This window comes from Ambystoma mexicanum, chromosome 3p, assembly GCF_040938575.1.
Source record: "Ambystoma mexicanum isolate Mex_15411 chromosome 3p, UKY_AmexF1_1, whole genome shotgun sequence".
NCBI classification, from domain to species: domain Eukaryota; kingdom Metazoa; phylum Chordata; class Amphibia; order Caudata; family Ambystomatidae; genus Ambystoma; species Ambystoma mexicanum.
Genome location: NC_090925.1, coordinates 929,523,745 through 929,540,808, shown reverse-complemented (window position 1 = coordinate 929,540,808; position 17,064 = coordinate 929,523,745). Strand labels below are relative to the sequence as shown.

Genomic DNA, 17,064 nt, shown 5'->3' with positions numbered 1-17,064 from the left:
AAGAAGAGTTAGGCAGTATACAGAGTATACACAATAGGTCAAAAGAACACAATAGAACAAGTAAACACTGACCAGGGCTTAGTGTAAAAGAGATAATTATTTATTTAAAACCACATCTAGAAAAACACACAGGCACTAATAGTAAGCAATTCAAAAAAACACGGTCACTAAAAGATATACACTCCCTTAGAAGAATATTAGACAAGTCTTAAGTAAAGCCCCACTTATTTTCAGACAGCGGTGAGCGCTTAACGTGGATGGCACTCTAATAATTCGTTTTTAAAAGGGAGAGAAAAACCGAGAATAAATTGAAACAGGTCCCAACACTTTTACAAGAACACAACAAGAGAGGAAGGCAAAGTAAAACCGTGAAGTTAAGTTCAATAGGCTGGATCCACTTTAAGAGGATCAAAACGAAATGTGTCCAAGGTCACACGGTTGCAGTGCACAAAAGTCTTGTAACTGTTTAAAAAGGAGTTGGACCAAAGAAAGGGACCAGTTAGAGGGTCAAGGCGGCCAGCCCAGTCCAGAAGGTTAAGGGGTTATTATTACCTTGTAGCAATCTTTAGAAAGGGAGGCCTGGCGGACACGGTACCTTAAAGTGGTGAGAATACTCCAGCGGGGGCAGTTGTTCCTGGCAGCGGATGTAAGGCGGGACTTCGTCCGGGGGAAGAGAAGATCTCGTCGGGGAGGAAGACAGGAGTCCATTGCACTGCCAGGGAAGAAACCAGCCGTGGAGTTTCTCAGGTAAAAGGAGCGGTCCTGCAATTCGCGGTCCAGTGGTAAGTGGTTATCCGGTTGCCGGGGTGCTTGGCACGGGCAATTCGACCACAAGCCGGTTTGGGGTGCGAAAAGAAGAAGGTAAACTGGTTGTGCCCACCAGTCAGGGGAAGAAACCTCTCCAGCCGGGAGATTTTCTCTGTCGTCAGGAAGTGGCGAGTCGGTCCCGCAGGGCTCCACCGGTGGTGTCGTCGTAGGTCGGCTCAGCTTCTCCCTCGTCGGATTCTCAGGACCTGTGGCGACTTCTGAAGTTCCAGTCCCCAAAGCCCTGCTTTTATGCAGCATACTCCCATTCACTCAGCCTAGCTGTCAATCAAACATGCTAAGTGGCGAGCCGGCCAGCTCCCCACTTGGGCCAATCACACAAGAGTGCGACTTGAGTTACCAAGGTAACTCAGTCCAGGGTGCCTAAAACCCTCCCCCACCCCCTGTGGTACCCAGACAGAGTGGCACCACTTTTGGAGGCTTCTGTGGAGAAGCCCGCCATAAAGTGGAACAAAGGGCTCGACTTGGGTTGGAGTCACAGAAGAGAACACAAACGCCATTTTAGAATCGAGTCCTGGCAAAAAATACCAACTAGCGAATTAATATTAAATAAATAAACCGGCGGTATGTTCGAGGCTATGAGAATTAAATAATTAAAGTTGGTAGCCTCGAACAATGGGAAAATCCCATAGGGATATATTCGCGGACGAATATAAAAAGTAGTATCCACTGCCACCAGCCAAAACTCAATCAGGGGGGACGGAGACGTGCCCCCTCGACTAACAGACCCCGGGGCAATCGAATTGCCCCGACCAGTACGTCCACAATATGATGGTTTGTACCGGTTTCTGTTAATAATTTGGGACTAGTAAAGCCAATGGTGACTTTACATGCCCTGGGAGACAGTCAGTCCCAGGGTATGGAGTCTATGGTGGGGTGTCACTGCACAGGGGGTGCTGTGTAACACATAGTAAAAACACATGAGACCCTATGGCGTAAAGGACCCCATAGCCCATAAAACACATTAACAGTCAAAGAAACACCATAAATCATGTCCAAGAGTGGGAGAAAAAGAGTCTCACTCTTGGCAGGAGAAAAAAAACATACTCCAGAAATCCAGCAAAGCTGCTGGGGGACTCACTAGGTTAGGAAATTAAGCCTCAAGAGAGAATTCGCCCTAACAGTTCCTCCTCCACGGGAACCTCGTCGTCGCCACCCACGCTCTCATCTTCCCCCTCGTCGGGATCCCTCCCGTGGGGCCGGGCCTCTTCCAAATTCTCGGTCAGTTCCTCCTCGGAGGTTGTGTCCATGTCCGTCACGGCTACCGCCCCCCCTCTCTTTTTCCACTGGGGTTTTCATGGGGGTCTTCGACGGGCTTAAAAGAGGATTCCCTCCGCAGTGGCAGGGAAACTCCGGGCCCCGAGGTCGCCTCCACTGGGATAGCCTCCACAGGCTTCGCCACTGCCGCAGTGACTCCCTCAATCAAGGCCTTGGCCGTGATCAAGGCCTTCACCTTGGGCGCGCGCTTGAGGCCTTCACCTTAGGGGGAGGGTCACCGCCTCGCTCCCCTTCAGCCTGATCCTTCGAGATCGACCGGGGCCTCTCCAGAAGCTTAGCCGGGTTCTCAGGTTTTCTCTTCCCCGAGCCAGAGCGTTGGCTCACGGTTGAAGGCGTCTGTGAAGGTGCGCCCTGCCTGGCAGCCGAGGAGCCCGATCATTTGGCGCTCCCGTTGCCCGTGGACTCGTGGTGCTTTGCCTTCTGTTGGGCCCCTGTTGCCGGGGCGCCCTCACAGGACTTAGAAGACCGCTCAGACTTCTTCTCACCTGCTGGGCTCTTGCCTTCCAGCCAGTTGGAGAGACGGGTCCGACGATCCCTCATAGTCCGATCCGACATGTTCATGCAAAATGCACAGTCCTCCACGTGCGTTTTGTCCTCGTGGAGGCAGTAAAGGCATTTTGAATGCTCATCCTCTTAGAACACATTTTGTAGGTTGCATCCAGGGCAGATCCTGAACAGTTTGCCGGGAGTCGAGCTTCCCTTCTCCTGGGCCATGTTCTTCTCATCCGCGAGGTAGGCCTCAGAAACTTCTGGAATCCTCCAAGAAGCGTAACTCGACGAAAACTTCACCCTTGAGGGGCGTAGATAAATCCGAAACGGGGCCCTGTTGATCGGAAGTAGAAATGGTGGAGCTTGAGGGTCGAATAAACCGAAAAATGAGATAAATCTCTTTGAAAAAATGCAAAACGCAGTAAAAGCTCGAGAGCTATAGCACGAGGACTCCCAACACTTGAACGTGCGGTAAAAATCTGAGGATGGTTGCCAGGGGCGGGGCTTAGGGAGAGGGCAGTCATTGGCTGGCGGCAGTATGACCCAGAGACCAGTGATTGGTTACTACTAAGAAAGACAGATCAGAAACAAAACTGATACTGATTTTTTCTTTACCGAGGATTCCCAGCCTGACGACAGGGAATATTCATGAGCATGTGAATCCATGCCAGACCCCATGCTGGAGAATGCCCTGCCATTCCTTCAGATGCTGCAAGATTCTGCCTCCGATCGGGGTTTTGTGGGATAAGGCCTCAGAGCGGTCTAGGGGTGGCTGTAGCAGTGGCTGAGGGCAAAGATGGCACTGCTGAGGCTGATTTTGCACCTTTCCCTCGTCCACCTCGAGGAATTTGTCTTTGTCCTTTCTGCATGGCCTGTCCTCTTCCTTTACCAGATGAGGGGTAGTATTGAAAAGAGCGGCCTCTCCAGGAAGATGACCCTGAGTAGAAGTGCTGAGGTTGCCAAATGGAGGCGCTAAGAGACTTAGCCGCCGCCCTGGAGGTCTGCAGTTTCTCCAAGCTTTCATCCGCCTTGCTGCCGAACAACCTTGAGCCGTCGAAATGCATGTTAAGAAGTTTGGCCTGCACGTTTGGTGCAAAACCCAACTTTCTTAGCCATACAAATCTGCTTGGAACCGTGCTCGCAGCTATGGATCTGCTGACACTGTCAGCTGTATCCAACCCTGAACGGAGGCACTCTCCCATCGCCTCCTTGCCGTCCTTCACAATATTCAGAAAAGCCATCCCTTTCTTCGCCTTCTGGAATATGTTCAGCCGCCACTTTAATACAGTCCCCCAGGGTATGCGTAAACCTGGCCAGGGTACAAGTGAAGTTTGTGGACTTTAAGTCCACACTACCGGAGGTAAACACTTTCCAGGCCCAAGCGTCCACTTTCTTATCCTCCCTGTCAGGGGGGATAGATGAATACGCCGACCGCCTAGATGCAGTGGCAGCTTGGATAACCAAACTTTCAGGTGTGGGGGGTTTCCTGAGGTAATCAGGATCTGAAGACTATGGTCTGTACTTTCTGGTGAGGTTTCTATCCATGGCTGAACCAGATTCAGGGGTTTCCCAGTTTGCCTCTACCTTTCTCTGCAGAGCCCCGTGGAAAGGGAGAACTGGATCTTTCTGCTGTCCCAGGTCAAGTATATCAGTCATATCCTCTTGTTCAAATGTAGGTGAATCTACTCCATCCCATGAAACTCGCTATTCATGAGGTTCCTGTACCCAGAAGCAGCATGATCCGTAGGGTCAGGTTTAGAAAATTCTACCTCTGGATATGTGTCAATACCACTGGCCGAGTGGAGGGAATCACAGAGATCTTTCAATTGTGATTCAGGATTAACTAGTTCCTCAGGAACATCCCTAGAGCCATAGCGGACTCCTAAAAGGGGAAATATCTTCTCCTGAGGTACTTTCCTCCCCAAAAATGGAGGATATTGACTTAAAGTCAGATCTCGGGACAGGCTTGTAAACCTTTTCCTTTTCTACAAAGGACGTCGAGGAACTCGATGGAATTGTCGAGTGTGTCGACGGTTTACCCCATGACTCAGTAGTCACCGGGCCTTCGGCGTCGAGGTCATCAGCGCCGATGGCATCGATGGAACTTTCGAAGTCTTGGGCCTTGAAATAATCGACGAGGATGGCATCGACGTAATCGTCGAGGCCTTCGACATTTTCGCTTTCTTTGATGCGTTCGGAGATGTACTCGATTCCCCAGTCTAATTTTTCGACGCCTTTGAGTCGGGTCGATGATGTCGAGACTCTGACTTACTACTTGCTGAAGTAGTTTTTGACCTGCCTGCGTCGTCTATCGGAGCGACTGGGATCTTACTCTTGTGAGGCTCTTTTGAGGGGGTTGAGGCCGTGTACCCAAAGATTCACATCATCTGAACTAAATTTATCCCATTTTCTGGGAGAATCCGAATTGGACGGACAATGAACCAGCTCCGTGGAGTAGTCTGAAGAGGAAGAGGGAGACCTATGGCATCTCTTTTTTGACCTCTTGCAGGAAGTTGAAGAACGTTCTGACTACTCGATCTGGATATTTTCCCATGTTTTTGTCAAGCGGAATCCTTAGATTCCTCCGATCTTTTTACCCTCTTCGAAGAGCCCTTCGGAGCATCCCGACCCACTGCATAGCTTACCATTACGTTCGCAAAGAGTTTTTTCCATCATCGACTGGTAGGAGCCGCAGTCGCCGGGCCGGTGGTCGGGACCCAGGTACCAAAGACAAACTTGGTGGGGATCTGTGCTGGACATTTTTGCCCCACACTCCTTACACTTCTTAAACCCCGATTTAGTGGTCGAATGGGTAGATTAAGACGTAATTTTCTTCTGAAGAAAAGACGTAGCGTGCTGTGTTCTAGAAGCAAAGCTCGGAAAAACAGAACTAAGCCAATGGGCGCGGCACAAGCTATTCATGCTGAGAGTGACATCGACAGCCTACGGCAACCTCTGAGGGACATCAACGCCTCAACCTCATGCACAGTGCCCTTTTTTCGAAGCAGGAGTTAAAAATTATCATAGAGGAATACGTGGGAGGACACAATCCATTCGAAACTGGGATTATACCATTTGGCTCACCACAAGCAAGATCCAAATTGGACCCCCAGTACATTGGTTTCTCTATCGAGAACCATCTCATTATGACCGCGGCTTAGGTCAAGACAGTGGGCGTTACCTTTGAATCCTCACTGAACGCATATGTTAACATCGAAAGTATTGCTAACAAGGCCCAATATGTACTTGGGCGCCTAAGGCTGGTAAAGCCTTATGTTTCAGAGGCCAATTGTGCCACTCTGGTTCGTGCCCTAATAATGCCAAGGATAGACTACTGCAACTCCTTCATGCTGGGGGCCAGTAACAGCAGTCTCAGGTGCCTCCAAGTCTTACAAAACGATGCAGTCTGCATCGTTAAGAATATACCCAGACACAAACCTATTTCCTCCCACAGAAGGAGTCTCCATTGGCTTGGAAGCACAAATCCACTTTAAGGCATTGACAAGAGTACATAAATGCCTATATGACCAAACCCAATGCTACCTTAAAGACTGTCAAGATACATAGCTCGGCCAGATTTACTAGATCGAGTGATGGGGTTGATCTGTTCCCAGGAGTAAGCGTGCTAGAGGCATGGGTAGAACTTTTGCCTCCCAAGTCGCCATCCTATGGAATAAACTCCACAAACTTGTGTGTGCCGAAAACAATCTACTGCAGTTGATGAAAGGAGTGAAAACAATGCTCGCCCTGCCCTATACCATCATCTCTGCCCTCTCTCTTTTTGTTTCTCTGTGCCCGGATGCCCACGGGCTCCGGCGCATTACAAATGGACAAATAAATATCTTTAGCGATGGCACCAATACCAGACAGCATGGAGCACTGGTGACATGTCGATGTTGGAAGGGACTCAATCAACATTACTCACAAGTTACCTAGGTGATCTAGGTGAATATGCAATATATTTATCAAGCTTTTCGTTAATACATTTATATAAGAAAATGTCATCCTGCATTTACTTTTCGTAGGTCTACATGTTTTAGAAAGGTAACATGCAAATCTATTTGACAGTCTAAAAGTGAACAAAACAAAGAATGTTTCTTGCCCATTAGATTAATTACAATAATGATAATTGGTAGGTTTTCTTTTGTAGAAACCAGTTTTGTGCTAAAACGTACATTTTGACCCTTCAAAACATTACCCTCACCTCATTCAGACAAAATGAATGAGCCAAGATGAGAAAGTGTATTATAACGACCAATTAAAATACAGTTTCTTACCAAAAAGAGATGGATCATTCTGTAAGGCTGTGGAAAGAATGCAAAGAAATTTGTTGCATGTAAAAATAAAGGCAAACCAATCACGCTTCAGATTGTTAGTAGAAATGCCGATTTCAAAATCATTAGCAAAAGTATGAAAAGCTTAAGAACTTCTTGAATACAAACAAAATATTTAGTTTCTGCCACATTGTTTATTGACTTGTAAACTGAACTGTAGGTGGTCAACGCTCATGCCTAGACCAAGTGAATTATTTTAACTAAAGGGGAAGTCACATGGAGTAGATTCCTATTGTTCATGCTGGACAGTAACAATATACCCCAGTAACCAAACCATACTGATTAGCTGCTGTTGGTTACTCAGCCATACCATGTAAAAATGAACACTTATTCAGTGAAAAATGTATTGTTGAAAACAGAACTATATTTTCATGAAGTGTAGGAATGAATGACCCAAGATGCATAAATCAGATTTAAACAGAAAACTTGTGGATACTATTAACAAATCCTAGATGTGACGCGAGGCTACTCCGGGGCGACTTAAGGGACAGGGCACAGTTTGGCTGTTCAATGCTACAGCAGTTGTTGAGACTTTTCCCTGTGACCTAAAACCTCTGTATGGCTTTAGGAACCTTTCAAAAGAGGACGTATCTATGGTGAAATGGGATACTTACGTGATGGATTCTCACTCTTTAAAAACGCTTCATCACCCTTCTACCTCACATCCATGCTAAGGGGTTTTAGTTCTTTGATATTCCTTTCCAAAAGGCACCTTTGGGTCTTTCTGACCTCAAAAGAACTGGGTGGTCAGTTGTTTTACTGGCTGGTCAGTTAATGTTTCCGGCATGGGTAGGTAGGGGGGTGGGAATGGGAAAGTTAGTTTGAAGCTGCACAGTACATGGGGTCGAAAGTCACACAGGCACTGTGCACTAAGGTACGCACGCTTACACAACACATCCCTATAATGCCACTGTTGAGTTAATGCAGGGGGGTGTTCAGCAATATGGTGTACAGAGGGATACTTGGATCAAAGCTCACTGAATAAGCTCACCCCCATGAAGTGAAATATATGGGGGTTCACTAATGGTAAGAAGTTCCGACAAATTGTTAAGTATGCAAAACGACATCATGTGACCATTTCACTATTGCAAAAGACCCATTTGTGTGAGGCGGCGATATTGCCAGAAGCTCAAGGGTGGGGTATTCACAAGTATGGGGCAGCCTACATGTATCATACTGGGGTCTCATACAGGGGGGGAGGGGGTTGCCTCTTATATCAATAAGTCCCTGAGATTCAAACTTCACGCAATGAGTGAAGAAACAGAGGGGAAAATGGCGGGGGGAGGGGAGAACTACTCCTCGCGGGAGAGATAATGGGCACCAAGGTAGTGGTGCTGAATATATATGCACCCAATGTAGATACCCCAGAATATTTCTTGTTAATGCGCTAGTCTGCTGCACAAATAAGCAGGTTATGAGGCCATAAGGGCTGGGGATTTCAACCTTGTAGTGACACTAGATGCTAACAGAAATAACTGAACACAGGGGTGACTTCATAACAGGGAATACACGTTTTATTCAGGGATCCATGGTTCGGCTTCTAGAATTGACTACATAATGGATACACAAGATATAAATAGTCAAGTTGAAGCATCCCAGAATCTTCCAAGGACGCTCTCTGCACACTCCCCAGTCACAATGACCTTTTCTATCCCCCCCCCCCCACAAGAAGGATGTTCTTGAATAGGGCTCTGGAAGACCTGGTGTTTAAGGAGGAGATTGCGCAGGAAATTGATCCATTTTTTTAGAAAATAATGATGGCTCTATCCCAGACTCTGGGGTGATATGGGAGCCATTTAAAACTATTATTCACTGACGGTTACAGCATATTAATACAGTTTTCATGCAACCTATTACAGAGTGAATTACAACAGCATACCAATACAGTAACATGGACCATGTCTCTGTCTGGGCCTCTTCGTGGTTGTCCGCAAAGTAACGGCGGAGTGGGGCCCATATGTCCTTTGGCCGACTCGTGGGCCCGACCCCCATAACAGCTTTCTACATACTCAAACATAAATCAAGTCTTTATGCCATGACTGGACCGTGGGCACCACTTTCGCCTTCCAGCTTCTGAGGAGGTTTCGTTTGGCTACTGCTCCCGCCACAGAGAAGAGCCTACGCGTCTTGATGGGTACTTTCCCTATGTCCCTGAACAAATATGTCAGTGGGGTGGCAGGGATGTGGATATTGAGTATCTCAATAAGTGTGGTGGCCACCTCTTCGCAGAATTGGCGGATGGCCGGGCAGACCCAATACACATTTATGTTAGCATCCAGGGTTTTGCACTTGGGGCAATGTGCCTGCTTAGATCAGTCAAACATTGCAACTTTCGCAGGAGTGATGTGCAGGTGGTTTAAGATTTTGAATTGTACTAATCTAAAATTAGCTTTGAGGGAAATTGATTTAGTAAGCTGGCAATAATTAGCCCATTGTGTGTCCTCAATTGTAATGTTTAGGTCCCCGCTCCCATTTTGTTCCGATTGTGTTCTTGGACGTGGAGTGGGATTGCACCATACTATATATCGTGGAGGTGTTCCCTTTGAACCCTTCTTGTGTCATGATGTTAAGTATGAACGGATGGGGGGACCAATTTGGCCGGGAATGAGGGCCATCTCCGTCTGCAGGCTGCTTTCAGGCTGTGATATTGTAATATTATGGTGAGCCCAGAACCAACCTTTAATTGTACCTCCCCCAGCTTCACGAACCTACCACCCAGAAATAAAATCATCCACCGTCAGTTCCTTTCCAGTATCCCAAATTCTTTTCAGCATTGGGTCCAATGTGGGGGCAATGTCACGTTAGTGCCACAGAGGGGAGGTGGCCCAATACGGTTCTGCATACTCTACCCTCCGAGACAACGCAGCCCAGGCCCAGGCCCATACCATGCAGGCCACTGCGTCAACCTCCCCAGCGACTCTGCATTTCTTTGTGAATATCATGGAGCGTAGATCGTTGGGAGTGGCGGCGTATTTCTCCACCTGTATGGGCATAGTTTTCTGTGCTCTGGAATCCGTATTTTGCCAATTGTGCTTGAGTGGAATAGTAATATAGTACACAATCTGGGGCAGCCAGGCCGCCTGTGTCGTATTTCTCACATAACTTAGGCCCAGTCAGTGTAACCTCCCCCCCCCCCCGCCCACACAAAGTTAGAGGCGAGCTTCTGTAGTCTGTCACAGAACGTTCGACCGGGCCATATTGGGATGTTACTAAACAGATATAGGAGTTTTGATACAAAGACCATCTTTAGGAGGGCAATGCGGCCATACATTGATATCGTGATTTTATTCCATAGTTTCAATTTGATCTCACGCTGTGCTATGTATGGTTCATAGTTGGTGGTGTAAAAAGTGTCTACCAGTGGCCACTACAACCTCTAGGCAACGGGCCAAGCTTGGGGACCAACGAAAGTGCAGTGTGGCGTGCGACTGTACAGCTCCCTGTGTCAGAGGGATGATTTCAGACTTGGTCTGGTTGATTCTGTACCCTGAATACGTTGCACATTTTTACATCCCCGCAGGTTAGTTTCAGGGTCTCTAATGTATAACATGGTATCATCTGCATAAAGCGAAAAGAACGGGGGGGTGTGTGCACGGATCTGGACACCTCGACTTCAGTGTCTATGCCGCCCTACCCTCTATAGTGAGGGCAAAGATGAGGGGGTGAGGAGGACATCCCTGGCATGTGCCCCGATTACTAAGGTTGATACTCATCCTGCCGGTTGTTTGGACCTTGTTAGGATGGTGGTAATGGTATCTATTTCTTGGCCTAATTCCGAAATAACACAGGTGCCCGCATTGATCGGTAGCGGGCAGCTGGTTGTTTCATGGATGATAGATGGGCTGTTCAGCATGGCGCTGCTCGTTCCTCCAAGGAGGTGATCGTTCCTGTTGAAAGCGTGGTTGGCAGTCCTTTTACCTCCTATTTCTATTAAGGAACACACACATGCAGTTCAGATGGCTATGTCTACACACCAGGAAGATATCGTTCTGGATTTAATATAGACTGCTCACTACCCTGTGATTCTAGGTTTACCCTGGTTGAGGGTGCACAATCCCTATGTTAACAGGACCGTTGGAACCTTCTTTTTGGGGTCAGAATACTGCCTGACGAGGGGCTGGGGGTGCTGTTGAGCAGCTGAAACAATGGCTGCCTAGCTCCTGCGCTCCGTAGCTTGCCAACATCCATCCGGAATTATCGGCGACTATAATGTAGCCCCCTGGCCATCTCTTTCACAGCGGAGAGCTGATACCCTGCTGAGTGCCCACGTCAAATCTGGGCGAGAAACTATACTACTGCCACTGGAATTTTTGAACAGTGTGTGGCCTTGTTGGTGACTGCTGGGGCCACGCGGCCTTACGGTGCCGGCGGGCGCTGCAGTGCTTGGCTGCCACTACAGGTGGACTCCTGCCACGCTGCCGCTGCAGGGCCCGCTGCTGAACGTGATCCTGGGTTCCATCTACCCGCGGGGCGGGCCGTGCTGGCCCCCCACGGCTGGGAGATTGACATTGGTTGGGACCCAATACCTGCTGGCAGTAACATCCGGACGCCGGGAGAGCCGCAGCTGGGTTGCTTCCCCTCTCCTTCCATACCCCTACATATAGCCAGCATCCAACTGCCGGGGACGGGATTAAGGTCGACTGGCTTTGACACTGCACTAAGGCCCCTGGTGCTCCCTGGACACACGACAGCCCACGGCCACCCCTGGAGGCGTGACGTCTTTGAGGGCCATGCCGGAAGTAAACAGCCACGACTGAGCCGCGGCTCTGGTGCCGGGTCGCTCTACAGCCCTACTGCGGGTCTCTACGTGAGGTACGTGTACAGCTGAGGGGTGGTGCTGGAGGCCGGTCCAAGGCTTGCTCTCTGCCTTTCTTGTGCCCCTGGCCCCCCTCCCCCCCTCCCCTCGGTGGTCACAACGCCCCTCCACGCGACCCCCGCCGGCGGGTCTCAGACACCTCGCCGCCCGCAGCAATCAAGGAGGCAACCTCCCCACCACAACTGCCTTCCCCAGGTGACACCCGGGGGGTCTGGGTCTACGGGCTGGAACCAGGAATGCCGAACTACCAACGGCCCCAAGCCCTGGCAGATCTGCCTATGACTCACTCCCTGGAGGATTGTTGACCATGTCTATGTCTACAGGCAATGCATAGAGACATTGCCGGCCACAAACTATTTTCGAAAGCAGGCAGTGGGAACGAGGATACCTACATATCTCGCTTGACCCCCGTTGTCTGCACCATCACCGCCTAAACTGTGATGCACAGGCCTGCCTGCATCGCTGCACCGGGTCATCCACCCCTCTGCTGAGAGAAACATTCAGCGCGCTGACCCCAGTTGCCTACACGGTGCACCTGGATTTACACTGGGGCATACCCTCTGCCTTGGCTGCCACTCCAGGATACCTCTGGGGCCCCACTAGACTGGCTTATCACCGCAGCATCCCGACGCCAACACTTACAAACTGCTTCGATACACCCACTGTACTGACATGTCTAACAGATCCTGGGGCGCTGGCAAAACGGGGGCCATGGATAAGTTCACTAAGGCGACACCTAGATCAGAACAGGGCCACACTTCATCTAGCCTGGAAGAACCCGCCTCGCCTCCTCCTCCCCCGGCACCTGACCTGGCAGCGATGATGGCAGCTATGACCAAGAACTTTGCCTCCTTCCATGAGAAATTAGATATAAACGCCAACGTTGCATCACCCAAATCTCAGTTGGATCATGCGAGCACCAGGATCACGGAGGCGGAAACACGCATTAGTGCCCATGAGGATAGTATACACACCCTTCAAGACACTTGGTTGCCTTAACCGGGATATGAAACTCGTTAAAGCTAAATGCGATGACCTGGAATCAAGATTGCGCAGGAACAACATACGCATAATCGGCGTGCCCGAAAATGCTCTGAATGGCCGCATGGAACTGGCGGTGGAAGATTTGCTAAAGGAACTGCTTGACAACCCTATTCTTTCTCCCTTCACCACGCCCCACACCTGGAGATTTCCCCAGGCCTGTAATTGCCAAAATACTTAACTATAGGGACAGGGACCATATCCTCTGTCTATCACGTGAGAAAGGGGAACTGCGCCTCGGCTCACAAATAATCTGGGTCTTCCCCGACTTCTCAGTGGGGGTACATCAGGAATGGCACCAGTTCCTTGGGGTTAAGAAGATGCTGCGGGAGCGGAACGTCTCATATGCAATAATGTTCCCGGCACGGTTGAAGTTCACCTTCAGGGGGAAACTTTACTTCTTCACGGTTCCTGATGAGGCGGTGAAGTTCATAGAAGCACAGATACCGCTCAATAACCCTGCAGTGGATAACATGGAGATGGAAAAGGACTGATCCGCACCTTAACTGCCCCCAATCTCATTGATGACCTGGTAAATGGAATCAGTCAACGTTTGGTATGTCCGCTTTTCTTCCCAGGTGTGTGTGGTGCCCCAGCGCCAGACTTGCTATGGTGCACGGGTCATCGGTGAGATCGCCTAATGGCACCAATACCAGGCATAAGAAGATACTAGCATATACCCCTATATATTTTCCTGTTCTTGAGCTGATCCGATCAACAATGCTGGGCCAGACGTACTCCTGCGTCAGTACCGTCCACTGGCCCACATGCCCCTGCGAACGGAGGCCAATGCCTAAACAGCCTACACAGCCGAACTCACGCACCTTTGTGGTACCCTTACTACTGCTCATCGGTTAATAGTTGGCAACATGGCAACAGCGCACCCCACTGCAGTTGCAAACACTACATTGGAAGTTTTCTTTGATGCAAGCCCCAGTTGGGCTAGGAGTGTGGTAGGTCCACGTTGGGATTGGCCCACTGACACCCATATTTGGGTATTTGTTGGTGACAATGGGAAGAGGGAGGTTAAGGAAGCTGCTGGCTATGGATGGGTGGCGAGGGTGAGGGGGAGGTCTTGTTTGGGGAAGTTACATGGAAAATGGCAGAGGTGGACCAGCATACTGCGTTATGTTAGAGCATCTCAAGAGCTACAACACAAATTGCAGAGACACACGAAATCGAGCTTATTGGGATGTACCCTAGACAAATGATATGCCCACCATCATAATGTCCTGGAATGTACAGGGGTTGAGTAATTACACCAAGGCCCGCAAAATCATGGCTTATGCCCATAGACACGGTTGTAAGGTACTGCTGTTGCAAGAAACACTCAAATGGTCACCTGGCAACGAGCATGGCACCCTCATGGGGACCTAACAGATACTACACTTCCTTTTCCACACAGGACAGAAGCGTGCTGACACTTATCCACAAATCGATTAAATTCATATTACACAAGAGCTAGATAGATCCGGAAGGCAGATATGTCGTACTACACTGTACAATAGTAAACAGTACATTCTTGTAAATACGTATGGTCCCAACGTAGACACCCCTGATTTTGTGGACACTAACTTCTGTACTGCTGGGGTATGTGGGAGTCCAGATCATCTGGGGTGGTGACATGAATTTATTACTAGACGGTAGCCTGGACGGGATGGGGACCGCTCCCAGGTCCTTCTCAGGTGCGGCACGCAGATTATATAAACACTGCGCAACACTTTACATACGGGACGCTTGGAGGACATTGAATCCTCAACTGCGTGAATATACCTATTACTCCTCTGTCCATGACAGCTCCTCTAGAATCGATCTGTTCCTAGTGTCTAGTGAAATGATGGGTGGGGTGGAGGGAGCAAGAATTCTGACTCGCACGCTATCTGATCATGCCCCAATTACTCTGTCGAACTGGGTACACCCGTCCCAACTTTTAGCACATGGCGCTTCAAGTCTGCTGCCCTCAGAGCTATTGTGTTTAAAGCTGATATGCTGGCGGATAGCGAGTCCTTTTTTGAGTGGAACACCCTTCAGGGTACCTCTGCTGGCGTCCGATGGGATGCCTTCAAAGCATACATCAGGGGGATTTCCATATCTAGGGAAGCAGGAGTGCTGAAACAATAAGGGTGGACCTCAACCGCTCTGAATCCAGACTGCGCGAGTTGGAACGGGACTGCCGCACAGCGGCCGACCCTGCCAAACTCGCCCTAATTAGCAAAGAACTCCAAAAATGTACACACGCCACCAGGGAAGTCCAATTCTTCAGGCGCCCAAAAGCTGTGCAAAGGTATGGGGAGGGTGATAGACCCAGGAAAACACTAGCACACCTTATAAGGGGTGAATGGGGCCAGGCCCAGATCGCCTCTGTCAAGGATGGATAGGGCGTCCCACGTTGGTCTGACCATCACATTTTGAATATCTTCACCGAATTCTACATGAACCTATATACCCTACCCCCCCGAATATAGTGAACGGCATATGAGAGATGTGCATCTCCTCCTGTTACGCTCATCTGGCTCCCACAGAGGCGTCGATCGGAACTGGACAGCTGTGGTCTCCACCAACGTGACGCGTAGGGCCGAGATGACGGACTGGCCCACCTAGCTTCGTTTGCTTGGGCCGTAGGAATATTCTTCTGCAAATGGAGAAAGGGAATTAACCACCTGTGGAGTTGAGCGTAAATCCCCCCACCCCCGCTGTTCTGGGCACAGATCGCCTTTGATGTTCCCTCTTATAGTCTCACCTGATGGTTTGAAAAGATTAGCTCTCCATCCTGCATCGAGCGCAGGGGCGCGTTGATAACCAGTTGCTTCACTGGCTCGAAGGAATTGGTGAGTTCCAGAACAATTTTGATTGAGATTCCCAGCAAGACACTGCAAGTATAAAGTTCGTAAGAGTTCAAATGCCTGACTTTCACTCTTGTCCGATTCCTTGCAGGTTGCAGCTTGACCCTAATGAAGAGTTCCAGTTCCTCGTGGCAACCGGTAGTATTCTGGTAAGGATTTGTATTTTCCAACACAGTTCGAATAAATAATGTCAATATGTAACCTGTTGCTTTCTCCCTTATTCAGGCGCTGAGAGACAGCATGAAGACTTGGGGAATAATACCTCTGGCGGTAAAGTCAAGTAAGTCTATTGTGGTGAGGAGGGTTCCCCTTGTTAGTCCCTTTGTTTCACCTTGCTGTCCTTTTGTTTCCCCTTAGGGGCCGGGGTTCCGCGAAGATGCAGTGGAAGCTGCGCTGACCCGTGAAGAGGAATAGTACCCCCCCGGTGGTAAAATCAGGTAAGTCTATGGGGGGTAACTAATATTCCTCTGTGTATTCCCTTGGCTCACCTTGCTTTCTTGTCTTCTCCTTAGGTGCCGGAGTGCGGCAGGAACATGCAGGAAGATGCAGTGGAATGTGAAAATGCTGCGAAGGCCGGTGAGTTCAGCGCGGCGCTGCAGCAGGCGAGGCGACGCGCATAAAATAACTTTTTTCTTCCAGCTTGAAGGCGCGATGGATCGGGAATTCAGGTAAGGATTAAAGGTATTGCTCTTGTTCTAACCTTTTCTCCTTCTTTCTCCCTTTTCTAGGAGCTCCAAACCCGAGGCGGGCGTGGCAGAGGGCTGGATGCAGACTTGCAGGCACGGTGAGCGTTACGCTGCTGGATGCAGAATAACGCGAAGCGTGTGCTGCTCTTCGGGCGTGGTTTAAATAGCCCTCCAAAGTAGTCCCAGGTAAGTATTCCTCCCCAGCCCCGCCCGAGTAAAAAATAGTCCCTAAGTAAAATAGTCCCTTCCAAGCCTCTTTTGGCTTGGAGCTCTTGCAGCATGGTCTGCATCAGGTAAGTTTTAATCTAGGAGCCTGGTGCCTATGGCGCCAGGACTGACTCTCCATATGAACCTGGCGCCATAGGTGCCAGGACTGGACCCAAATAACCCCTAGCAGGGGTTGTTGGGCTTGCTTAGGATAACTTGATGCCTGCTTCCGGGGTTGCTGGACGTGGTCTGGGTCCCCGGGAGTAGGCATCATGACGACACCTCAACCAGTGACCAGCTGGACTCTCTGATCCTATTTGACGAGATAGTTAGGGCCATATTAGACCTCCCCAAAGGTAAGCTCCCGGCCCCGACGGGCTCACAGCCAGATTCTACCAGGAGTATATAGCCTTGCTAGCTCCCAAACTACTGGAAGTCTGGGACGAGTCGCTTCTGGTGTCTGTCCTCCCTCCTTGCGTGAAGCCACCATAACGGTGTTGCTAAAGCCTGATAAACCAGGCAATGAATGCGTCTCATACAGGCCC

The 17,064-nt window shown here is 49.6% G+C and overlaps 1 protein-coding gene across 5 annotated transcripts in view; it reads right to left on the bottom strand.

The window, feature by feature from the left end:
• Positions 1–17,064, bottom strand: part of LOC138581130 (protein MTSS 1-like) — an 885,917-nt gene that overhangs the window by 22,032 nt on the left and 846,821 nt on the right. For 2 of the 5 annotated variants that reach the window (XM_069652219.1, XM_069652223.1), the window contains one exon: positions 6,870–6,896. The exons of the other annotated variants lie outside the window; for them this stretch is intronic. In XM_069652219.1, the coding sequence (XP_069508320.1) occupies positions 6,870–6,896 (27 nt within the window). The remainder of the gene's footprint in view (positions 1–6,869; positions 6,897–17,064) is intronic. 5 annotated transcript variants of the gene reach the window in all.